The sequence below is a fragment of the Python bivittatus genome, unplaced genomic scaffold, assembly GCF_059951505.1.
Source record: "Python bivittatus isolate LINGU-HERP-01145 unplaced genomic scaffold, Pbiv_v1 ctg000210_np1212, whole genome shotgun sequence".
Classification (NCBI taxonomy): domain Eukaryota; kingdom Metazoa; phylum Chordata; class Lepidosauria; order Squamata; family Pythonidae; genus Python; species Python bivittatus.
The window spans coordinates 497,044-523,287 of NW_028277053.1; the positions used below are offsets into that span (position 1 = coordinate 497,044).

General features: G+C 46.1%; 1 protein-coding gene across 1 annotated transcript in view; it reads right to left on the bottom strand.

Annotated features, from left to right (window-relative positions):
* IGDCC3 (immunoglobulin superfamily DCC subclass member 3) overlaps nucleotides 1-21,926 on the bottom strand; it is a 123,204-nt gene extending 101,278 nt beyond the window's left edge. Inside the window, exons 1-2 of the mRNA XM_088139445.1 lie at nucleotides 21,866-21,926; nucleotides 666-971 (exon numbers count right to left, since the gene is read on the bottom strand). Coding sequence (XP_087995571.1) covers nucleotides 666-971; nucleotides 21,866-21,926 — 367 coding nt within the window. The remainder of the gene's footprint in view (nucleotides 1-665; nucleotides 972-21,865) is intronic.
* Nucleotides 21,927-26,244: the final 4,318 nt, after the last annotated feature.

Consider the following 26,244-nt stretch of genomic DNA (forward strand, 5'->3'; position numbering starts at 1 on the left):
TTCTGCCTATCTTTCACACACACCTACCTTGCCAAGGTTCTCCTGAGGATGAAGGGGAAGAAGGAGGCCCACCTATGCTACCTCGAACCGCAAGAACTCAGTATCTAACAGCTGACGACCGTTCAGAGAACAGGGAGGTATTTGAATTTGGAAGTGGAAGCCAAGAACAAAGACTTTCCCTCCCTACAAATCACCACCACCACCAACTGTTGCAGATCTAGGACTTCTGCTGGCTTTGAGAAAGTGCCCTGATGCAGATACTTTGGAACTGTCTGCTCACACTTCTTTTGTGCATGTAAATATCTTGTCACTCATTGCCCAATCCTCCCTTTGAGGGTCTGCAGCCGACCTGGGCTCCCTACCCTCCCATTCAGTCCCTGAATGAGGGCTACTCCCAAGGGGGTATTTTCAGACTGGGCCGTCAGGGAGGGGCGGAATGAGAGTCACGAAAACCACAGCTCCATCAGAAGCCTCCTCTGATGATACAGGAAGCTGGACATGCAAATACACCATCCCAAGAAACCGGAAGGAAATTCTCAAGCCCACTGGAAATGAGCAGCACCAGAACCCTGTTTGGCAGGGGCAGAAAACTTGGAAGGCAGACGTGGACATCAGTATAACCAACCATCCCTTGGGTTGGCTGTTGAGGAAGGAAGACCACTTACTTGCTGCTTGAATCCTGGCTTTCCTGCTCACCAGCAAACCAAAGCGATTCCGAGCCATGCAACCATATTCCCCTTCATCGGAAGTGCCATCACCCTTCAGCTTCTGGAAGTGGGAGAAGTAGAGGGAGCCATTGGCCAATGTCAAGGGGTCCTCGCCCTCTGCCACCAACAGCCCGTTCTTCCGCCACGTGATGCTGATGGGTTGAATTCCTTCCACTTGGCAATCCAACACCAGGGGCTGCTCCTGCACAGCAATCTGGTCGCTGGGCTCTATGGTGAATGCCAACTCAGTGGAGGAGCTGAAGTCTGGAATAAGAGAAGAGGCGAAGTCATTCCGAGGCCATAGAAGAAAAGGAACAGCGCAGGGACCTGCAAGGTCTGTGTTGGGGAAAACCGTTTGCCAAGGGAAATCAGAGCACAAACCCAGCTTGGAAGATGCAGATCCAACAAACAACTGGATAGCTTCCTAAGGATCTTACATCTTAAGCTGTCAGGCTCTAAAAAGAAAACATGTTTCTAGCCCTCAGTGTTGCCAAGAAAAATCCAATCATTTTGCAAAATGGTTGCAACCTAAGGACATCTGGCTGGAAAAGGAACAGCTGGTCCTTACTTTATAGCAGGGTAGGGAATTTGTTTCAATGGGGCAGAGGCCTTATTTTTATATAGTATTTATTTAATTGGCCTTCAAGGAGTATAAGGTGATGTCAATGATACAACAATGTTACTGGAGGAGAAGAGTCATTTTTGGTCTTCTTTTAAAGGTGGATGGATTTTTGTTTTAAGATCAATAGGTGTATTAAGGCAAGCAAGGGCTTAATAAGTCTATTTTCTGAGAGAGGAATGAGACTGGAAATAAAGATTAAAAACCATGTCATCAATATTGGCATTTGCTTCCAAATTTACTGATGCAACCTAGCAGAGGACTGGGGTGGTGGAAAGGTTGCATGTGACCTGAGAGCTCACCAGGCTGGGCTCATTCTATGTGCTAAGACTATGATCTGTCTCATTTTGTCTTAGCATGTTGTGTGAACCCCCCACTGTGATTTATGCAGTTAACCATAATTAAGCACACTCTAGCTTCACATAACGCGTAAATCCAGTCACTATAATCTGAAGTTTCTTAGGAACGGGGAGATTGCCAGTTGCAAAGTGAGCCAAAATTGTATTTCATCACTATCTCAACACAAATGCCCACAAATTGTTCCTGCTTATAGCAAAGTTTCCCAAACTGAACTTTGGGGGTGCAAGAGATAAAGTGGTCTGGAAGAATTCAGCATAGGAGCTCCCTTTGTAATGGAGCCATCTGAAACTTCAAATACAGTTCTTTAACTCTTTAAAAAAGAGGCAAGGAGCATTGCCAGGACTGGGGAAAGCTGATGTTTTAAAATGCTTAATGGATTAATAAAAGCAGCAGACGCAAAGGCCGTGTTTATTCTCAGCTCTACTGCTAAAGCTAAATTGAGTCTCTGAGTTTGGAAAAGTTTTGCCTTACTTTTGACCCACAGCTCAACATCCCTGCCTTCTTCCTCAGTGTCTCCATCTGCCTTATCTCAGGTTACACTCCAAGTTGATCCCCTCTTAATCCAACTTGAGTTGCCATCTAAAGCAAGAGGGGGAATCTGGAAAACGCCAGCATTTGTCCAGCACACTAATTCATGGCCAAAAAGATAAGGGACTCTCACTGTCCCCCCTTCTCTCCCTCCAAGGGTTCCTTGTTAAAAGGCGATGGAAGAACGTGAGGACTTGCATTCTACCCCCCAGCTTCACCTTAGGATGTCTGGGAGCATTAGTGCCATCTCTGGCTGGGTTTCCCAAAGTGTGGTGGATACTGGCTAGGATGCACTGTGCATGACTCACTCCTGAGCCTCGGTTGCAGCATGATGGTAGGACGGGTTTGACAAAACCCCAATGTAGCAACATCTGGTCCACTGTCTGCACTTGGTGCACTAGAATTAACATCTGGTGGATCCTCGTTGCACCTTTTCCTTGCTGTCCCCCAAGGGCTAAGGGCCCAGGTTAATGCACTGTGGCCCCTATTCAGCCTCAGATCTGAGCCAATGACCCCCAACCCCAAACCCACAGTAATGCAACTGGAAAATTTAGACTCCAGATTGAGTTCCTTTCAGGAGACATCTCTGCAGGATTTCAATTCTCCTTTTCTCATCCCACTTTTTATGACCATACTTAGGTTTCTGGTATATTAGAGAAAAAAAGAACCTGTTTTTTAGAAGGACTGTTTTGCATTTTAAACTCTCAAATCGGGACACAGTAAAATTAAGCTGCTCTCATGCTACTTGCAATGAACAGGCAGAAGCTTTTGCAAGCTACAGCTCACTTCATCAGGGGAAAGGTGCTATGTGACTCATGGTATTTGATTATAGCACCACAGATTAACCCCACTCTCCTCCTCTAATGTTTGTAATGAAGAGGAAGAAAAGGATCGTCAATATAGAAATAAAGTAACTGTATTTATATGTCAGCACCAAATGGCCCCAAGACAATGGGAGCCCACAAAGTTTTATTCTTTCTTCCTCCTTTTTGGATTGTAAGCCTGAGATCAAGATTTGCCAATGCACACATTGCAGAGTCAAAAGTTGTTAACCAGGGTTGCTGAAGAAATGGCAATTGGATGGGTTCACTCAACACTCAAGCAACATCAAATGAACCTTGCGATGTCTTAGAGTAATATGTGAACCCAGCATCATTCTCACATAAGAAAGGGATGAGTGAGGCCTTCTCTGCTGGAGACCTAGAAGGTTGAAAATGCTCTAGAACCTATGCATGAAGCAGACATGGATAAGATGTAGATGGTGGAGTGGTTGGACTAAGACTGATCCAGGTTCAGGTCCACCAGAATCAGGCGACTTGGAGTCAGTTACTGTCTCTCAGTCCAGCCTACCTCACAAGGTTGTTTGGAGAAGGGGGGGACTGGAGAATGGCATGCTAAGACCACCCCTCTGAACTTCCTGGTGGAAGGGTGGGCCAGAAATTCAGCGAGTCAGTCAAACAATTAAGCAGAAACTCAGAAGAAGGGATTTATCAACCCATCAAGAAATGCTCTCGGCTCAATTATTTTGCCTTATCGGATTCCAGATCTTAACAATTTAGGTGCTCTGTTTGACACTCAGAATTATAGGAAGAGGAATGTTAGAGACAGCATTCCCGGCCGGGCAACCCTGCAGCCCTTTGGCCTCTCTCCTCGCCCCCGGTGGGGTGGGAAGGCCATTTTTGAAAGCCAAAAGAATGTTTGCATTAGAGGCCAGCTCAGACCCAGCAGAATACGGCTGAATCACCAAAAAGAGGCAAGTTTGAATGAGAAACATGGGTTCTATTCCCCTTTTTTTTTTTTACTGGAATTCTTCTCAAAGAACTGAAAGGCAGCTCCAGGCCAAGGCGAACCATCACCACCACCATCACAAAAAGAAATGAAATTGAGGTGGATCCCCTTTGTTTTCTAGCACATGGAAACAATTAAATGAAATGATTGAGAATTGCCACTCATTTCCTAATACGTCACCTAATCGGCTGTACGTCACTTAAGCCAGCGCCTGGAGGGAAAACATCTCACGTTGGCAAAGATGATACCTTTCAAACCAAAACGGGGCACTGCACACATTGCAACATTGGAAGGATGGCATGTCGCGCCTATACACATTTACTCGGAAGCAAGTTCAATGTTCAGTGGGGCTTAATATCCAGGCTTGCAGCCCCTAACATTTCTTAAATATTTGGGCGATTCTTCATCAACCAGTTAAGTGCAAGTTCTCTCATCGCCAGCTGGGGCTTCGTTGAGGGAATGGTTTTAATCGCTTTACCTTTTATTAACAGCAGCAGGATAGGGCAGGGGAGAAATAGAACCGACATGGGTAAGAAGGAAAACAATAATGATGATGATGATGATGATGATGATGATGATGATGATGATGATAATAATAATAATAATAATAATAATAATAGATAAGAAAGACAAAAACGTCTGGATAGTGGACATTGCAATACCTGGAGACAGCAGAAGAGAAGAGAAAGAACTGGAGGAATTCACAAAATATAAAGACCTGCAAATAGAAGTAGAACTACTATGGCAAAGGAAACCAAAGATAGTACCAATAGTAATAGGCGCCTTGGGTGCAATCCTAAAACATCTGGAGCAGCCCTTGAAGACCATCGGCAGTGACAGAATCACCATCAGCCAATTGCAAAAGGCGGCTTTGCTTGGAACACCTTATATCCTGTGACGATCCCTTTAACACCATCAAAGAACAACTTCTGCCTATCCCAGGTTGTTGGGAAAGTCTCCATAGGTGGATAAAAATGCCAAATCCAGTCTAAACATCTGGCTATGTGACCAACCACAATAATAATAATAGTTCCTTTTCTTCTACTCTCTGAACAGGAAACATTTCCTCCCTTTCTTAACAATATGAATGCAACCCATGTGGTTATTTAAGCAACGAATCATACACAACATTTGATCACAGGGCAAATAGATATTGCAGGAAAGGATGAGCTTCAAGTTTCTATTTTGTAGCAAAAGGGGGGAGAGAGAGAGAAAATATGTTTGCAGAGGCTGCACGGCTTTCAAGGTATTTGGAATTCAATTAACTGCCTTTCCTTACCTCCCCCCTCCCCATCCCAAAAGCCGGATGGCAGGATCTTTTAATGCAATGTCTTTTAACAAACTGCAGAGTGGCCCTCACTGAAAGAAAACAATTTGGTTCTGACATCCCCAATCCCTGTCTTTCGGCAGAGAGAGAAAATGACCCCGGCTGAATCAAAGCCAAAATGTTGTGGATGTTAAATGGGGGAAGGAAAGATTTCTAGCACAAGAGGCGCAACTGGAATGTTGAAAGCATCTCATGGGCTTTTTACAACATGATGGTCATGAGAAGACCTCATAGGAGGACAGCTGCTTTAGTCTTCGTTAGAGGAGACTCAAGGAGACTCAAGGAGACTCCTTAAACTCAGGAGACTGAGAGCATCTTTTCAGACTAACACATTTGATTAAAAGGCATAAACAAATGAATACAACTGATTGGTATGAAAAGGTGTCCACAGTCTTTTGTTTATCAGGAGCAAACCCTGACAGAGCTCCCCACTACCCATTCTGCTCCTGTCTGTTCCTAGCAGGGCCAAGGGGAGACAAGTACAGTGGTACCTCGGGTCACAAGCGCTTCTGTTCACGACCAATTCGGGTCACGAACAGCACCGTTCGCAAAATTTTGTTTCCGTTCGCAAACTCCGCATCAGGTGACGAACAGGATCCGTGGCCATTTTCCCCGCTGACACACGTGGTTGTGGCTTCCTGTAGGGAGGGGGACTCTCCCTCCAAACAATAACCGCCTCCCCACCCGCCTTCCTGTCCCCCACCACGCATCAAGCAAGGTTAGCGTTCTCTCTCTTCATACTGTACTGTACTGTACTTTGTGTCATATTTTTGTGGTTTAAAAAAAAAATACATATGGTTCAGAACGGATTAACCGTATTTACACTGAACCTTATGGGAAAATTTGATTTGGGTCGCGACCACTTCAGGTCGCGGAACGAATTAAGTTCATGACCCGAGGTACCACTGTACCATCACTGGCTTCATCATGGTTTCTTCTGGACATCCTTGTTTCCATCCCAGCTCACCTTGGTCCATTATTTTGGGCAGCAGTTACACTGCCAAAGAAACTCCTAGGGTACAGCCCTCGCGGTTTAGCCTTTCTAAGAATGCCTCCAGGCCTCTGCAGTGTTAGAGGTTGGCATTCTGATTTGCAGGATGCCAGCTTCCCAGGAATAGTTGTCATGAAAAATCTTTAAAGAACATTCAGAAGGTAGGAAGTGCAGCAGATGCCCAAAAAAAGAAAAGAAAAAAAAAAAGGATTTGACGGTATGATGGCTCCTGTGCTAGGTGCAGAATAAGATGAGGGTCCTCTCCATTGAGTTCCAGTCTCTTGCTGTGATTGTTTAATCAATCCGTGAGGATTAAAAAGGCATTTCAGTGGAATTCTCCAGGCTAAACTCTGGCAACTTCATTTATTCAGAGCTGTCTAAGTTGCAAGGCATCTTGGTGCTCTCAAATATTTTAGGCTCCATCTCCCACCATCCCCCGTGAACCTGCACACTGATCATAGATTATGGAAATGTTAATACAGTGTGTTGGCTGCAGGGCCCCCGATGGTCTACATTAGTTCCCACAAGCTCCTTTCAGGCATTTGGTGTTACCTGAACAAGTCTTTGCTCACCATTTTCCCTTCTTTCCCTCTGACTTTCCTTTTCACTATCCATTTAGTATCCAACCCTCATTTGTCACACATCCAAACTGGGCAAACGGTGGCCTGAGCACGATCTGTCCAAACATGAGGGTTGCAAACCTTTCTCAGAACTATTGTTTCCAATTCCTTTTGGCACAAGGACCATGGCTTGCCTGCACAGGCATCCAGTGGAAGCCACAATGATGCCATGTGCACTGTGGCATCCCCATGCAAGGGATATGAATGACACAATTATCTTATTCACATCATCTGCTGGACAGGATGTCCTTCTATCCGTCTCAGGCTCCCACGTTTTGCCAGATTCATCTAGAAGATCAACCCATGGCTTCAGCAACAAAGGGAACAGTAGATCCCATTGCAATTTGATGGAACTGGCAGCCTTGGAGTCACCAAGGCCAATTAGAAATGGCTTGCCATCTCTTTCTTCCAGATGTTTTTCATATCCCCAGTCCAGCCCTTGGATTCTCTGGCGGTCTCCTTTCTAACCAGATCTATTCCGCCTTAGATCAACCAGGGCTGGCAAAAACACACAGAGAGACACTTAACATTTAAGATATTTTGGAGGAACACATGCAGATTGGAAAGCACTACATACCCATTCATATGCATAGATGAAAGGATGAATTAAATGGGAAACTGGAGCAGCTGTCAGCCCTTTAAGGTAGGTCAAGTCATGAAACAGGAACACTATGGGTTCTTTAGAGCATAATAGTATTTTGGAAGCCTGTCAGGGGTTTTCTGAACCCCCTCTTCCCTTAACAGCTTGTTCATCCCTTCCCAATTCCAGGGCCAGGTTTACATTCCATCATACCATTCAAGCACAAGCCTGGGTTATATTAACCCAGAATCCAGAACTTCTTCAGATGTCAGAGTCCTGGAAAGAAATGGGCAATAAGATTGCTTCCTAATATTTATGTCCAGCTTACGTGGCAACCAAGAGACGTCATGGAGCCCCCAGTAATAGGGATCATAACCGGATGGGATCTTTCTTTGCACAGGATCCCTAATGAGTTGCTGGGCTGAGGAGCATTGAGCTGAAACACACCAGCAGAAGAGATATTTCTTTTTTGTTCATTAGTCATTAGATCCTTTTAGTCATTAGTCATTAGATTAGATCCCTCCAGAACCCTCCAGAAGGTTGACTGCTCTCTCCTCCAATTTTAGACTCACAACAGCAACCTTATGAGGTGGGATGGGTTGAGAGACAATGACAGGTTCAAAGTCACGCAAAGAGTGGAAACTTGAACCTGACACTCTCTAGTCCTAGCCCAACACTTTAACTCAGTGTTTCTCAACCTTGGGAACTTTAAGATGTGTGGACTTCAACTCCCAGAATTCCCCAGCCAGCCATGCTGGCTGGGGAATTCTTGGAGTTGGAGTCCACACATCTTAAAGTTGTCAAGGTTGAGAAACACTGCTTTAACCACTGCACCACACACTCACAGGCTTCTTAACACACTTAACCAGATCAATGAAAGACCCCACAGTTGCATTCATACAATATGCCATGCTCGGGTTAGTTTGCGTGTTAATACAGTGTGTAAACCTAACCTCCTCCATTGCTTGATACTTCGGTCTACTGGGTGAACCAAGAAAGTAGGTGAGTAGATAAAATCAATAACCAAGGTAAACATCTTACGCGAATGGAGTCCCTGGCTCTTTTTCACTGTGTAAAGAAATTGATTTTAATGCATGTTCAACCACAAATTTTCACCAATTAAAAAACCACTGCTTAATGTTCAGAATGAAAAAGCCACATGAAAGCCACACTAAAGCCACCTTAAAACAAAAACAGCATCCCACACACATTTTGTTAGTGTTTTTCATTTTTGTTTCTTTATGGTATTTGTATATCCCTGAATTTGCCGGGCAGTTCTGGCAGTTCAGAACAAAAATCCAGAAGCAATTGAAACATCCACAGCAATTCAACATTTTAAAGGTCTAAATCCAGCAACGACGCACACATCTAAAGCAGCAGTTCTCAAACTTCCTTTAAGTGTAGACCACTAAATAAATGTTTGGAAAGTGCAGGGGCCACCCAATTAAACAAACACGCATACCTCTAAATTTTGCCTTTAAAAGCATGGGAATTCACATTCCTTGGCAAACAAAATAATGATTCCAATTCCATTTGTGCATGCCTCCCCATCCCCTGCATCTTAAAAAAAAGCCTTTTAAATTAAATTTGGTCCAAAGGAAATGTAATCCAAAATGAAGTATTCGTTTACCACTTGAGCCGGGGGCTGAGATGGTGATCAGGCTCTTCTGGGTGACCCTGGGAAGGCTGTAAAGAAGGACCTGGGAGAGCACTGCCCTAAAGGGACTTCCAGGAAGAAGAAGAAAAAAATACTCTTGCTGCCTAACTCCTAAAAGATTCAGGGTGGGGCTTTCCAAAAGGGGCAATCCAAAATCCTGGAATTATCAACAAAAATATTATGATTGCTGTAGAACAGCGGCCCCCACCCTCTGGAAGAGCAGCCCCCCAGAGATAAGGACGGCACAGGTTTCCAGAAAGCTTTGAAAACCTGGTTTGGGTCCCAGGCCTGAGGCTGATGTTTATTATTTATTTAAGGCCCCTGTTTTGTTTTGCTGATGTTGTTGTGCATTAGGTCATTTTAGTCTGGGCTGTCTGATTTAAAGTTTTTAGCTGTTTTATGGGTTCTTTTTTCTAGTTTTGTATGCTGCCCAGAGTCCACTGGAGTTGGGTGGCCAATAAATCTACATATGTATGTACGTATGTACATACATACATACATACTGTTCTGGAACTGATCCAGGGTCAAAGGAATAGCTCTGGAATCGGCCCAGGAGATCTCTTTTGGAATTAATCCAGGGTCAAAGAACAGCTCTGGAATTTGCTGAGAACTTGTTTGGAATCGATGCAAGGCAAAGCAATGGCCAGAGCTGCATCAGCAGTGGCATCAATCCCTTTGGAGGGACCACAGCTTCAAACCAGTAATATCCCTCTTCTTCAGATGTTACATCCATCATCACAACAACTGCTTTACTTAAAGTATTCGTGGCCCACGCTCCAGCTGTTGTCATTATGATATTTTCCCCCAAAAGTTTGAGTACAGAATTCAGTGGGTTTTGAAGTTTCAATGGCCCAGTGCCAGTCTATGAGACATCATCACCCTGAAGTTTGATCCATAAAAGCAGCTTGTGTGGGTGTGTGTATGTGTGTTCATATTTGTGCTTCTTAATCACTCAGATGATATGCCAGGTTCATGCAAATACGAAAATTAACCATGGGAGGCATTAAGTCCCCCACAGTTCCAAGCCACCCAAAAAACATATTTTAAGGGGCACCCATCCAACCCCTAAAATATTTCTCACCTACAAACATACAGGCTGCAATCCTGTGGATAGGACTACCCATGGAAAAGTTCCATGAAATGCCATGAAGTTACTTCTAAGTCAGTCTGAAAGCCGCTGCCTAGGATCACGCTGTGAATACATTACCAGCTCTAGAATCTTATATCCCTGGGGATGATGGAGAATCGGTTTCAGGTTGTAGTAGTTAAGCCTCCACTGCCTTTCCACAAAAACACCCCTCTTAATATTTCTCAGATGCTCCAAACCTAAACCAAAGCGTTCTCAGGTGTCAGCCCTCCAAATACAATAGCTACAAGGAAAGAGGAAGGAAACGTTTTTTTGAAAAAGAAAAGGAAAACAGTGTCTAAGACTTTTTTTCCAGCTCTAACCTTTCCTTCTACAAAACAACAGGAGGCCTGACCTGGGATTCCACAAATGGCATAGAAGGAGGCTTTATCCTATGGAAACTATTTACTGCCACTGTAAAGATGCTCTGATTCCCATTATCTGACCTATCTTCAGTATGTTTTGGAATTCCAGCAGAGCTGAATTTGTGTTTTCGGGCCTCGGCTCAGTCTTCCTCATCTTGGCACCATCGGGGTGTGGTAGAGCACAGGTCCCCATTCCTGCCAGCCGGGGTCACAACAAGAAGCCCAACAAGAACTTGATGACTTCTTAGGAGAATTAGCTGACAGGCTGGGGTTGCCCAGGGACAATATCGGCCCTTGGAGACCTTGCGCTTTTCAGCCAGGGCTGGAGACCTGCTCGCAGAGGTCTGGGTCATGGATAAATCAGCTTGCTTTCTGACTCCACAATAGTTCAACAATAGGTGGGGGGGAAAGGATGGCTCTTCTCTGAATTATTCTGCTAACTGAAGGAACCTTCATGAAGGTGGGATTATTGGCGGCCTTTAAAGGATTTAGAAGGATTTTTGTGCTGGAGGATAGTTGAGGTCTGTCAGGTATGTGCAGGATGCTTCCATGTTATACACACGTCTTTTTCTCCAAGTCCTTGGATCCTGGGGGTACCACAATAACAAGATCAACAACATAAAAATAATAAAGTCTTTCGATTACGGCATTAAAAGAACAATGCCCACTTGCTTTGCTGTGGCTCCTAGGGGCTTACTGAACACCCGCGAAATCAGAACTTCTACCCCTTTTGGATCTGCTGGAAAAGGGTAACCTTTTGTCACCAGCTCTGCTATATAATTTTTAAAAATTTTTATTAAAAAAAAATAACACTCTGTGAAACTAGAAAGGGTCCCAATAAAGTGGAAAGCAGTTAAGGAGACTGAAGTATTTCTGAATCCCTTTTTCTGCATCTAAACCCACTAATGAGTTAGATGCAATAGTCCATCAAGAACCTCTCCAGATTAATTTACTGATATAATAATAAAATAAGTGAAATACAGAATGAAGAGGAAAAAGTGATCAGGCTTGAATTTTCCCCAGGACTTCCAAATTAAAAAGATTTGACACAGATTTAGCCCTAAGCAACCTGAATACCCCCTGCTTCTTCAATTGCCATCCCATAATTTTGGAGTCAGAGACCACCACCTTATGGCCGCATAGACCTCAAAGGTCCATTTTTACAGACACACACACACATGCCCCTGGGAAATTATGGTTTCCATCAGCTTTTTTCAGGAATCAAATGCAAATTTTTGAGTGGCTGCATCTACTGGGAAGGGAGTTTTTTTTTTAAAGTCAAGAGGTCAGCTGTGAGCACATGATCAGAGCCCCACCACTTTTTTACATATGTGATGTGTGTACCCCATGTAAAAAAGGGGGCTCCCATCACGTGCTTCTGGACACTATCTTGACTTTTTTGACACACAACTTTCCCCTCTTGAATGAGGGGGAAAAAAAACTAAGCTTCAAAAGAACCCCCAAAAGACTGAACATGCCAACCTCAGCCATTCCCGTGATTTCATCTCCTTGTGAGTCTCAGAACCTAGGCTGCTGCTGTTGTCATTTTAAAAATCAAAGTTTCCTAACAAAGCAAAATTGCCAAACTCATCCCCCATGGGCCCAGAGCCTGAATGCATGCTAAACCCTGATCTCAAGCAGGGGGTTCAAACGTTTTCAGTCCATGGGGACAGTCGGTCCAGAATGAATGAATGAATGAATGAATGAATGAATGAATGAATGAATGAATGAATGAATGAATGAAAAATGTCCTAGAACCCAGGATCAAGAGGCAAAGTTCTAGTGACCCAAAATTGGCTGTGTTGAAGTGAACTTTGTTTTCCTTTGCACAACCCCATGAAGTTCTTGCACCACCATACGGTTCCATAGAACACCACTTGAAAAACCCTGCTCTAGGGTAGACCAAGGAGGAGGCTGTGTGCTGTTGGTGGCAGCCATGCCCTCTCCACGCTGGGTACACCACGCCCCCCCACCCCTCCCCATTCCAGGAAATCCAGGCATGTGCCTGTTTTGACAAGCTGCTCCTCAAGCACACCAACAGCATGACAGAGCCCCGATGGTGCAGAGGAGAACCGGAGCAACTGATGCCATGGGAACAGGAGGAAGGGCTCCCAAACAGTAGATGATGCACCATGGCGACCAGGCTGGGCTTCCCAGATCCCTCCAAGCTGCACAAAGGAGCCTGCTGGCGTGGGAGAGCCAAGGGGGAAGGTCTGTGCCTGGCCGGGATAAAAAGCAGACGCTGGATGGAGAGTCGTTGTCTGCAAAGCAGCTGCAAAGCCTGGCTGAACTGGCGGGACAAGGGATGGGCAAGGAGCAAAGGAGAGGAAAACAGAAGCCGCGGGGAGAAAAGGGACGGACAGCTCTCCCCTCCCGGCAGAGGTGGTGCAGACTAAATTTAAAATACGGAATGACTGCCTCTCTTCCACAGGCTCAATTGGCTCAGTCTGTAAGACTCGGCTAACGTGGAGCTACGTCGCTTGAGAGTCAATATGTGGCAGAAAACCATTACCCCATAGCGTTGGACGTAGCACGGTATACAAACATAGCTACCGTATTTTGTTAACCCAGGGTTTAGCGCGTTGTGGGAATCCAGCTCACGCACATAGCCATGGTTTATTTTCCACCTTGAGCAGAACTGGCTTGAGGAGAAAGGCTGATAGGAAATGAAGAATCCTATTTTCCCAAAACAACCGCTGCTTTAGTTTCCCATTGAGAGATAAGCCCGTGGCATATGGGGCTTTAGTGGCCTGGCCTGGCCAGGCTGCTGTTTGGCTGTTGGAGCCAGCCACTGGTAGGAGTAAAAGGAGGAAAAGCAGCTTCTCCTTGGTGCCATTCCTGAAAGTGGTTCCCCCTCTCTGTTCTGAGTAAAGAAGACAACATCTTCATGGATCTGAGCTCAGCTTCATAGTCCGAGTGTAAACCTGGGCTTTGTGGTGGCCTCCCTTCCAATTCCTAAGCGGGTCTAACCATTTTCAGTTTTCAAAATCATCCAAGGGCAGCCAGGTACTGCCACTTAGCTGGAACTAGTTTAAGTGGTCAAAGGGAAGAAAACAACCCAACCATACCAATTCTATATTTTGTTGTTTCCCCAAGCTAGCGTTTCTCAACCTTGGCCATTTTAAGATGTGTAGACTTCAACTCATGTGTGGACTTCATGCTGGCTGGGGAATTCTGGGAGTTGAAGTCCACACATCTTAAAATGGCCAAGGTTGAGAAACACTGCTCCAAGCAGTTGCTATATAATGGTTTATTTCGCCCCACTAGTCATTAGTCTCTTTTACAAAGATTGAGAGGATAGGCTCTAGCTTCAAAAGATTTACACCCCACAGAGCATCGACTCAGGGTGGCAAACATGTTTTCCTCCAGCCATGCCCTCAATAATCCTAGGAGGCAGGTCCTGGTGATAAACAGCAACAGGAAGAACCCAAACCTTCCAAATGGCAACTTGAACCTGGTTCTCTCTTTTCCAAATAGACTGGCTAAGGATGATGGGAACGTATGCATTACATGTTTAATAGATTGAGATACCTTATCTTTCCTGTGAAGAATGGCCCTCAGAGTGGTGAGCAACCCAAGGAACTACAAAAGCAACTGAGGGACGAACACATTTTAAAACATGGACAGCACCATTTAGAATAAAAATTTATCAAGGAAACTGTCAGCCTCGCCAGGTAGACCCAACAGGAAACACGACCAGATAAGCTAATTCTACTTTATTGTAAGGTTACATTTCAGAATCTTGCAAGTCTGAAAGGACAATTCTCCTGCCATCTCCTTTACAGCCCAAGAAAGTAGGGAGGGTCCCTTCCGAGCCTCTTGCCCCACCCATTATGCAGCTGTGGGCTATGCTGTCTCTTATCTGATCATTCCCTAGGCCGCATCTCTTTGCCCCATCTCCCAAGGTCATTCCCACATACCATTATAGAAACAGACTGCGCCCAATCCTATCTATCTATCTATCTATCTATCTATCTATCTATCTATCTATCTATCTATCTATCTATCTATTTACAGCCAAAAGGCCCGAAAGCAAGGTATAAATATAATCTAGATTTGACATTACATAAAACAGTTTAACAGATAAAATATTTAATAACTATTACATTTAATCCTATCAAAATGGGTCGCCGGAGCTAGTGAGCAAAAGGCAGCCAGAATCAGCGTGGTGGGCAGAAGGAGAACGGAGAGAAGACTAGCCCACTTCTCTTGGCAGGGAGTTCCAAAAACGGGGAATGCTCCCTAGAAGCCGTTTGGGGACATTCTCACCCATGATGATGGAATCACAAACATACCCTATTACACCGGTCCAATTTCTCTGAAGGGCATCAGGTTGGAGAAGCCTGCTGTAGGGACAGTAGTCCCAGGTGGGCTGGTGGATCTGCCAAGGCAGCCAGTGCTCGAATGTGTAAATAATTGGTGAGAGTCCTGGGGAACTGGCTGAACTCTTGACACCTTCACATCAGTGTTCATTCAAGAGCTGGTTGCACACTAAGTGAACCAATCTCCTTTTGCTTGGCTGTTTAGATTAGAAATGAGAGCGGATCCAATCTCGGCCCTTTTAAACTCTGCGCCGAAGGCCAGGTTGAATTTCATATGTCATGTCAACATTTTTTTTTATTGGGGAAACGATACCCAGCCTGTATTTTAAGCAGGAGAAAGGGGAACAGAGCAGGATAAAATGGCTTATTACATCAGTTTAAAGAAAAGCAATCCCATTCAGCATCAAAAACAAAACTCAGCCTATATAGACAGAGGAATTAATGAAAGCTTAAACCTTTGAATAATTTAAAAAGTGAAGCCCTAGTTAAATATAAATGACACAATTTAATTCCAGAGCTGGAACTGAGAAGAGCTTGGGCCCCCAGCTCTTACCAGAAACCCAGTGCTGGAACAGCAGAGAAAACCCAAAACAAAGAGAAAGTCTTGTCTTAAAAAAAAAGAAAGAAATATAGTATATGTAAGGTTTGCGGAGAAAACCTATCTGGGACTGAGACAGCAAATTTGCAATAGGACTAAATTCTGGGCAGAAATGGGCCATGTGTGCCCCTACGAAGTCCTTCCTTTGGGACACTGAGTCTCCCCAGTTGCCCCTCTGAATTTCAGGGGCCTGATTGGCAACCACCTCATCAATTTATGACAATCATTCTGTGGCATGAAGTGCATAAAAACTGTACTAGCCAACTATAAACTGTGTGGCCCATTAAAAATCTGCAGATGTATCATTGCAGAAGTGTTTGCAAATCTCAGGCAACCACTTTAGAATTTTTATTTGTCTAAGGTGATCTTAGCCTCTTTATGATTTTGGCTGCAAAATATGTGTCCAGCTGGTATCCTCCTAAAACTCTAATATAAGTCCTTAAACCCTAAAATAACTCCTCTACAATTCCCCCCACTTTAAACAGCACCCTTCCAAACAGAAAAACCTCCAAAAATTCTAATCACCCCAATAAATAGAATGCTGCTGCACCCATTTTGGATCACTGCTCCATCCTGAGGGCCTTCCTGCACCTCCAAATGTTAATTGGCTATCCTTGGCCATCAAACATTTGCTCCCCTAATTTAGTATCCCCAGTAATCATCCAATCCAAAGGAAAGAATGCAGCGAGAGAATTGTTGTGTCCAGCACTGGAAAATCAGATGCATCACTGCCAAATCGTTCTTCAGTGTGAACATGAACAAGCCCATCAAGATATAAGCTCAGTTACCCAAACAGATGTTCCAAACCTGCAAGGTAAATAGTGAATCTATCCTGGGCTTGGTGCCAAAATGAGGTCACATGTTGCCAAGTTAAAAAAGTGAAGCAGATTGAAGGGCAAAATGAGTGCCTTAAATCTTGCCAAGCTGTAAAGCACCCCATTTCACCCCTTAAAAATCCCCAAATCTGCAAAAGAAATTATTTTTCCAAATTTGCTGGAAGAGGGGTTAAGGCACAACATGGCCGTAACATTTTTAAGCCTCAAAAATGTAAATTGATCGTTCATTATGTGCCATCATCGTTTTCGACTCTTATTGACCACACAGATAGATTTTCTCCATGACAGTCTATCCCTAACCTCTTCTGTGAAGTCTCCCAATGGTGAGACTCACCACCACTATAACAGTCTATTCCCTTTGCTGCTGGTCATCCTCTTCTTCTCTTTTCTTTTACCTTTCCCAGCATTAGAGCCTTTTCCAGAGAGCTAGGTCCAAAGTAGGCTAATTTGAGCATGGTCATTTGTGCCTTGAGTAAGAACTCTGGGTTGATTTGTTCAGCAATCCATTAGTTTGTTTTCTTGGCTGCCCATGGTATTGTCAGGAGTCTTCTCCAACACCAAAGTTCAAAAGTATCAATACTCTTCCTATCTTGCTTCTTCAAAGTCCAACTTTCACTTCCATAGAGTGTCACATGGAATTCCATGTCTTGCATGATTCTGATCTTTGTAGGTTTAGACACATCATGGCATCTGAATATCTTTTCCAAGGCCTTCATGGCTGCTCTACCAAGTGCTAGTCTGCCGAGTGTTTCTTGACTGCTTCTTCCTTCACTGTTGATGGTTGATCCTAAAAGGCAGAAGTTCTCCACCACTTTGATATCTTCATTATCAACAATAAGGCTGGTTGTTCAAAAATGTAAAACCAAGACCCAAATGTTGACCCAACAGCTCCAGGGATGTCACAATTCCCTTGAAAAATTGGGAGTGCAATTCCTAGTTCAGAAAAGTGGTGATCAGCTCGCTCTGATCACAATAGCTTCTGCACCAATGGGTAGCACCCTCGCCAGGATTTTTAGCAGGAACTGTTCCCAGCAACATTTGGGAATAGAAAAGATTAAACCTTTCCCTGCAAAACCTATTTGACTTGGGAATAATGGGCCATGAAATTAGTGCAATTCAGAACTTCAATGTCATAGAAATTCTAAGCCTGTAGGAGTTGCAAACTAAACATGGATAAGGAAAGGATTCAGGTATAGGAAGATACCCCTCCATTGCTAAAAGAGCTCTCTTCTTCAGAGATATGTGCAAGTAGAGTGCTATAGCCACAACACTACAAATACTATGGAGAGAAGAGCCAGATTTAGACATGCAACTTCCAGGTTCCTAGAGCAGAACTACATTCACTTGACAGGCAATGCTGAGGAATTCTGTCAGCCTCAGCTTTCCTCCTGTAAAATGGGAACCCTGAAGACCTGCATTCACATGGATCTTGCAAGGAAAGTGCACCTGCCCTTTTCAATTCCACAAAAGTTTATAATAGGACAATAGTCCTGCCCCTTTCCAAAACCAAAACGGATTATTTCTTTTAATTACTACTCTTTCTAATACCCGTCTAGCTGTTTGGTGCTTTGCATTTATGAAGGGTTCAGCTTTCAAGAGATTGTCAGGGGGAGGGAGGGAGAGAGAGAGAGAGAGAGAGAGAGAGAGAGAGAGAGAGAGAGGAAAAAAAAAATCAGCATTATTTCAATCATCTTAATTGCATGCTATTATCTCCCCTGACACCATGACAGGCACGTGCTAACAATCAGAGTTTGCCTAATTATTATCAGTGCTTTATACCTCACCAGGACCCAGGATATATGCTTCCTCTACCTTTGTTGGCTAAAGGTACAAGCCTCAAGAATTTGATTTTGCTGAAATCATCTAGCTAGCCCTTTTAATTACTTATTTCCCGGGAGGCATCTGATCTCCAATTAATAAGGTCATTGCATTCTTTTTCTGCTTCTTTGAAGCAATTCATTCATCCTTTCTTCCTCTCTCCCTCCCTCCCTCTCTTTCTGTCCTTTTCTCTAACTGTTGCTGTGATTACAAATAGATTGTAGGGGACCTGTGGTTTCTTGTAAGTTTATTTGTTTTCCAAGAACTTCTGCTGTGAAAAATTCCATTAAAAACAGAACAAAACATCGGAAATGGTCTCACATTGTATCAGAAGATTTGGCAGTTGAACCCCGTCATGTCCATTCTGGCTCCCAACTGGTCATATGGTCCCCGATCCTCTTAGCCAGAGATAACGGGATCAAACTGGGCTTCATGCTTATGAAACTAAGCTCTGCATTTTGGATATATAGTACCGCTGTGCGTCTGATGCTGCTGTCCGAATAGCGAATGAGGAATGTGGAATGTGTTACTTTACGGACAACAGTGTCGGTGTCCCATTGTTACCACGAACGCCTCTTTCTGTTCACTCTCACCCACCCTCTTTATTTGCTATCTATTTAGGACCCGGACAGCCGCAGTGATTGTTACAAAGCTAAAACAAACCAACAGCTGTAAAACCACCCAGATTTCTGCTCCGGGCTTCCCGGGGAAAACCCTTTAACGTTCCACCGCACTCCGGTGGGCGGAGTTGCAAAAGGAGCTCTTACGTTTGTCAGAAGTAATCCCCAGCATTGCAATAAAGCATATTACTAAGAGGAGAGAGTTATCTGTAGCTGGGGGTTGAACCGTAGAGTCCTTGGGGGTTCTCTGAGCTTGGTTGTTTGCTTGCTGAGTTTCGTTTACCCGACTAGGTAACATCTTCAGCACTGATGATGTTACCTAGTTGGGTAGCAAAACGTCTGCAAGAAAACAACCAAGCTCAGAGAACCCGAAGGACTCCATAAAGCGTATTACTTTCAAGGGTCAGGGGGAAAACGTAATCTCCTGCACAGCTTTTCATTCTACTTTCTCCAGGAGAGTTTAAGCCATGATTTCACCCAACGATGTTAGTGTAGCTACTTATGATTTCACCACTTTCACATTCAGTGGCTTAACAGCTAGTTTACTCCTGAATTCAGTGGTCTGTTTACAACTGAGGGGGGTGTAATTTTCAGCTTTTATCTTCTCATCTCGGCTACATTTTCTTCACCTGACATACCTTTTTATCCATGGCTCACAATCAAAGTTTATTGAATAAAACCAATTGCGTGGATCCAGAGGACTAAATCATAGACTAACCACGCTGGTTGTGATCATACCCCCCCCCCCAAAAAAGACAGCACCTTTTTAGCTACTGTGTGAACTCAGCCATTAAGTAATCATGCAGAAAGAGAGTGTTTCTCAGCACACTGAACTGCACAGTTCACATGATCAACCACAGGCATAAATTATTAACAATCCACTATTCGACTGAATGTTATGCCGCCCACATAGATACATACAAAACGTAAAACTAAACTTCCAACGCTACATCAAAAAATCCTTAGAAAACATTGGTTTTTAAAAAATAAAGTCATTTAGATTAGGATTTTTTTCTAAGAGGTAGTCCCTCCACCAATATTCTTTCCAAACTCTGTCCAGTTTAAACATAAAAGTCTCTTGCGAAACCAAGACCCAGTCTGTGCACTCCACCATCCTGTTTTCAACAGAAGTCAGCCAGATGCCTCCAAAAAGTGCCTAGCGGGGATGGGGGGGGGGGGACAATGGCCTCCCCCCTTTGGCTATAACAACCAACAGCAGTTTCCTTATACGCATGCGTGCATACATATCATGTCCTTTTATTCTGGATTAATTAATTCACCATTACCCAAAGGACAGCGAGGGGTGCCATTAATCACTATTTCTCCTATCTAAAGCGCGAATTGGAAAATCTAATCCATGAGCCTTAGGAAGGGAGCGGATCCCACCCTGATCCAAAAGAAATCAGCTCTACAACCTATCCCTTGAGTTTTGCCCCATCGGATCAGTTTCCTTGATTTGTTTTAGAAGGCTGCTATTAAAAACACAGAGTCGGATCTCCTGGATTTATATGAATGTATCCAGATTTTAATAACTCAAGTATAAACTTCAAGCCAGCAAAACCTGAGAGAGAGGGTGGGGCACAAAGTTCTGTCTGTTCCACTTTATACCATGCCTTATCACTGAGCCCGGAGGGGATCCCACAATTCTGCTGAATGCAGGGGAGTCCACAGGCACGGCCTGCCGCGCATAAAAAACAGGCCGTGCTCAACTATGCCATTGGGGCCACCATTTTGACTTTTTTGACCACACCCTGAGGACCACCCCCTGGCTGAAATTAAAAAGTGGGGGGTCATAAAGGAGTCACCAGTTATGATTGCAAAGCGGCGCCTTGCGCTGAATAAACGGAAGCAGCCGGGGCAACTGTTCTCATGCTGAGGGCTACTGGCTGCCCCAAGGAGAGCCAGCTGGGGTGGGAAGATGAGTGGGAGGGACTGGCCAACACAAAGGAGCACCAGCAAGGCCAGGATTCCAGCGGTTGATAGTCCAAGGAGAAGCAGCAGCAGAGAGCTGCGGAGTAGCTGAGCCGACCTTCTTTGTCCAAAGGCAGAATAGCTCTGGCTATCCTGCTGGGGCCAAACGACTCTCGGCGCCTCGCTGCAAACCTGGCAGCTGCATTCACACAACTGGCAAACCTTCCTCCAGGTCAGCCTTGGCTGGTTTTGCAGCTTAGCCTACGTGGCAGAGCCAGCCCATCTCGGTGGCTAATTTCACGTCCCCCGCGGTACGCAAAGCAAGGCAAGAGGCGGATTCAGTAGCTAGGTTAAGCGGCTTGTGTGAACCCGCCCGGGAGAAGGGAGCAGGAGCAACCGCAGGCGAGGGAAAGGGCCGCGCCGCGAAGCGCCCGTCCTCGACGCGCTCCCAGCCTCCCGGCAGCGCCCAGGCGGAGCGCGGACGCGGTTTATTTACTGCTCCTTGGCACTCTTCCCTCCTTGGAAGAGGCCGTGTTGACAGAACCATGTGCTTTCTAGCGTGGGGTGGGGTGGGGGAGCCCAAACACGGCAGCCGCCAGCGAGGAGCGGGAAAGGCGCGGGGGAAGGCAGGGCAGCGTCCGGGCAGGGTGCGGAGAGGGGCTCTGGTGTGCGCCCCAACCGGGAGGGGAGGGGAGGGGAGGGATAGGAAGGGAGATGGAGGGATGGAGGGAAGATGGGAAGGAGAGAAAGAGATCGGAAAGGAGAGGGAGGGATGGATAGAAGGAAGGCAGGAAGGAAGGCAGGAAGGAAAGGAGGGAGAGAGGGAAAGGAGGGAGGGAAGGAAGGAAAGATGAGCGAGAAGGAAGGAAGGAAGGAAGGAAGGAAGGAAGGAAGGAAGGAAGGAAGGAAGGAAGGAAGGAAGGAAGGAAGGAAGGAAGGATCCTTCCCTGGTGCAAGTCCAGAAGTTGAAAGAAAGGCTCTGGCCGACCGGAGGGGGCACAGCTTCACCGTCTTCTCCGAGCACCGATCCCCGCTCCATTCCTCCTCGCGCCTCGCCCTTCCCACCCTCCGCCTCGCGGGGATCCCGCTTACCTGCTCCCAGCGCCAGCAGCAAGAAGGCGAGCGAGCAAGCCGGCGCCAGCGGAGAAGCCATTGGCTCCGGGCGGGGGTCGGCGAGTTCGCCCCGCGGCACCTCCCGGAGCCCCGATCGGCGAGCGGAGGCCGGAGGAGTGGCGGCGCTCCCCCCGCTGCGGCTCCGAGGGGGGCGCGCTTCTCCCGCGAGGCGGCGAGGCGAGCGAGGCGAGGCGAGGACGGCGGACAAAGCGCCCGTGCGCCCGTCTAGGCGGCCGAGCTGCGAGCGGAGGGAACGGGAAGCCGGCGGGGCGTGCGAGGCTTCGCTCCGAGCGGCCGAGCTAGCGCCCCATCCTCCCGCCGGGGCCGGGGCCGCGGCCGCCTTGCGCCATCTTGCCGGGCGGCAGCATCTTCGCGTGGTGCGCTCTGGGCTGCTGCGCCCAGCCTGGCCTCTCGCTCCCGCCCGCGCCCGCGCTGCCCCCCGGCTCAGGCCCCTCCCTCGGGAGGCCCGCGAAGGGGCAGAACAAAGGCGAGCCACGGCCGGCGGGGCAAGTGGACGGCACGGGCGGCGGCGGGCGGGAGCCCCCTCCCCACCGCGCTCTGCGCCTGGCGGCCGAGGGACGCCTGGACCATCCCAATGGCGCCCGCGGTCTCGGGCACCGAGGGAGGTGGGCGAAAGGCGGCGCAAAGAAAAGCGACCCCCCCCCCTTGCGCCCGCAGCAGGGCACGGGGCGCGCCTGATTCCTCGCTCCCTGGACCCCCTCCTCGTGCAGGGGGGGCCTCGGTTGAGGCTGGGAGGGGGTTAAGTTCGTAGGTTGGCCAAGTTTGAGGGGGATGGGGGATGCCAGGCTGGCGGCGGGGAGGAGGCAGAGCCCGCAGCGGGATTGCGGACCATCTTCCCTCCCTCCGACGGGGGCCAGAGGACGAGTTGCGCCTGAAAAATCCCAAAACAGCTGGGGTAGCCACCGATCTGGTGGCTCGTGCTCCCTTTCCCATGTGCCTGTGCTGGGTAGGGATTATGGAAGCTGGAAGCCCATGCATCTGGTGGTTAGGCCAGGTTGGTGCCCAGATGAGACCCCCCAGATTTGGGGGGGGCAAGGTATCTTCCTTCCCAGGGAGGGGCTGCAGGTCGCAGTGACCTGTCCACAGAGGGACTCATAGGTGGGACACTGGTCTTTGCAGAGATTCAGAGGCTGCTCTGGGGAATCCTGCTATAAAGCAGAGCTGTTCAGACAATACTCTTCACCTGGTTAGTTTTTTAAAAAAGTCAATTGAAAAGAAGCTATGGGCGAAAGCAGTGGACAGCATAGAAGGACACTTGGGAACACCCATATCCAGTGGGATCTTACAGAGGAATTCACAGGTGTCCACTGGATGTGGTCAAAAAACTCAAGGTGCAATCAAAGCAGTGTTTTTTATGTGCGCCGTGCTTCGATTGCCTGGGCACGGCTGCTCTCTTGCCTTTTTTGACCCACCCTGCGGACGCCCCGATAAACAGAACTATTCTGTATTCTGATTCGGTATCTGGATCCAGAATGACATTCGTGTCAAAGAGAGAAATCTGTTACGAGAAACACAGCTAGCCATTGCCCACACTTTTCAATGCTATTGAGGGGTATTTGGGGACATCCTGTTTGACCTTTCCGCCCCCCACTTTCAACGGTGTGCAGCACTTGTAATCCACTTTCAGCCCACCGACCTGTGTCTCAACCCAACCCCTGATAGAAGTCTTAATTTTCTTGCCCAACCTCTCCCCCCTGCCCCCCGCCAACCATAGCAAGTGTTGGTTCCTTATTTTGCATTTCCTTCTCACTGCTCAGGACGCATCATTGGCATTTCCTTACTGCTACCTCCTTGACATGCTAAGTTCCTTTCAGGGTCCCCCTCCCCCCTTTAAAACCTGAGATCTGCCAAGAAAAGCATGTGCGTAGGGTGAATTCATGTAAAATCCTAAGAGGCAAAGTTGGCAATGGGCATGGAAGGGAGAAGCCTTTTCTTCTTCTCTTACATAAATTGAATTTTTTATTGCAGCTTCTGAGAACATTCTAAATGACAAAATATACCTTCCAAGCCCAGGGGTTACATTAAGATCTTCCAATCAATAAAGCATTTGTTTGGACCAATCCTGTGCTTTTTTCTTCAGAAATAAATCTCATTTTGTTCAGTGGGACTTAAGTATTTCCAGGTAAGCGTGCATCGGAGGCAGCTTTAATCTGCAGTTTGCCTAAACAGTCTAGGAATCAGCTGCATTTCAATGCCCTTATCCCATCCAGTGGCACAGCTCGCTTACGTTCTGCACAAAGGATTTTTCTCTTGCGTGTCCCTACACTTACTCCCATTTGGTGGTTCCTTCTAGCTGCCTGATCTAGAGTTTCCAGATACAGCCACATTCCTTTCCATCTACTATTTACATATATTCATACTTAAAATGACACATTTATGTGTTGTTCTCTTCGGTCATCTATTTTCGGTCTCAGTTCTAGTTACAAAGGGGCCAACGTCTTGAGGAGACATATGATATCATTTCTTCCTAGCTGGACGAGAGATTACCGAACACTGAAACCATATTAGTTCTTTTGCCGGAGATAGCCGAGCAAGACCGTTTGCCTCCCGGAACAGCTACTGAATTCCACGCTCCTGTCACTAACAGATTAGACCCAAGCTGGTAATAACCATTCCAGCTGCATTAGAAGCATGGGCAGTTTGACGGATAATTAGTCGAAAAGCAAGAGGAGAGGGAATAAAATGCAGAAAATGCAACAGTTGCTGCTTTGGGAGAAAAATGTGCATATCTTGTATGAGGCTACAATTATATTGCACCAAATATTACAGGCCACTTTTTGGTACAATGTCAATATTGGCAATGTGTTTAATGGACAGGAACACCCAGTTGTGAGTTCTTGAATCACAATAAGCCATTGTTTTGCTAATAGTGAATTATTAAATAAATCACAACTAGCTAGGCTGAGATGACATGGTGAGCCATAAATCATGATTTACAAATCAAAACAGATGGGTTTGTATAACATGCTAACCCCAAACAAACAATCTACATTATGGCTCAGCTTAATGTAGGAAACCACCCACCAGCACTCCATAAAACAGCTAGCGTCTCCAGATGTGTTAAGTTTCAGCTTTTATAACTCCAAACCAAGATGGCACATATCTACGTTTTTCAAAAAGGTTGGCTGAGAACTGTGTTATCTGTACAGATAAATGCTAGCCACATCTGAATGGACTCTACTTGATCGATCGATCAATTGATCGATCGATCGATCTATTCAAATTCCAAAGTCTTGGTTGGAAAACTTGATGGAATTCAGTGGATTTCCTACAGTCCCTGTTCCTACAAGGATGCTTTGGCAGGACAACTTGTATCAACAAGGCAGAAGACCCTGAAATATGAGAGATTCTGAGAGCTTATCAGATGAGATCAGGATCCTTTCTACGCAGGATGAGGGGGTGAAGGGGGTACCTTAAGTATCTGATCCTGGCAAATCTCAAAAAAGGGCCATGTTTTTAGCTCCACCAATTTGGGGGAATGGAGGGACCCAAAAAGAAATACTAGTGGGGTACATCTTTAGTATCTGGACCACAAAGCATGATCTAAAGCCACAACAGCTGTGTTCACCTAGCACACATAGCCAAAACAAGTCACATACTGGCTGAGTGAGTGGTGCGAACTACACTTATGGGTTCACACATCATGATAATTCATGCTTTGTTTAACCATGAATGTCTAGCCAATCATTTGCTGTCTTCGGTCATTACGCTAAGCTCGGAACCATGGCTTACAGACAGCATAAAAAGCCTAGGCCAAAGACGAGGTTTCAGTTGTTTAGCATGAGCTTTACATTTTATCAATTTCCTTTTAAAGGAGTAAATTAATAAAAGAGACATTAGCTGAGTTCAATTTGTCTGTGGTTTATGGATCTTTGTGGCATGGTATAATCCCAGGCACTGTGGTTTAGTATGAATTAGCAAACATGACTGAGCCATCAAACTGTGGCTAAAAAAATTACAACAATGCAAACCCAGCCAATCATCTGAGTGAAGTGATTTTGAACCCGTTTAATGCCCTCAGGGAACCAGTTTGGTGTAGTGGTGAAGGCCCCAGGCTAGAAACTGGCAGATGCTGAGTTCTAGTCCTGCCTTGGGCACGAAGCCAGTTGGGTGACCTTGGGCCAGTCCCTTTCCCTCAGCTCTAGGACGGAGGCAAGGGCAAACTACTTCTAAAAATGCTGCCAGGAAAACTGCAGGGACTTGTCCTGGCAGTTGTCAGGAGTCAAAACTGACTCCAAGGCACACAAAAAGTACGTTACCAGAGGGCTCCATCAAGACAGAGGATGGAGTTCATCTCCTTTGTTGAGGTTCCTCTCAAGACCTCCCATCTGGGGAAG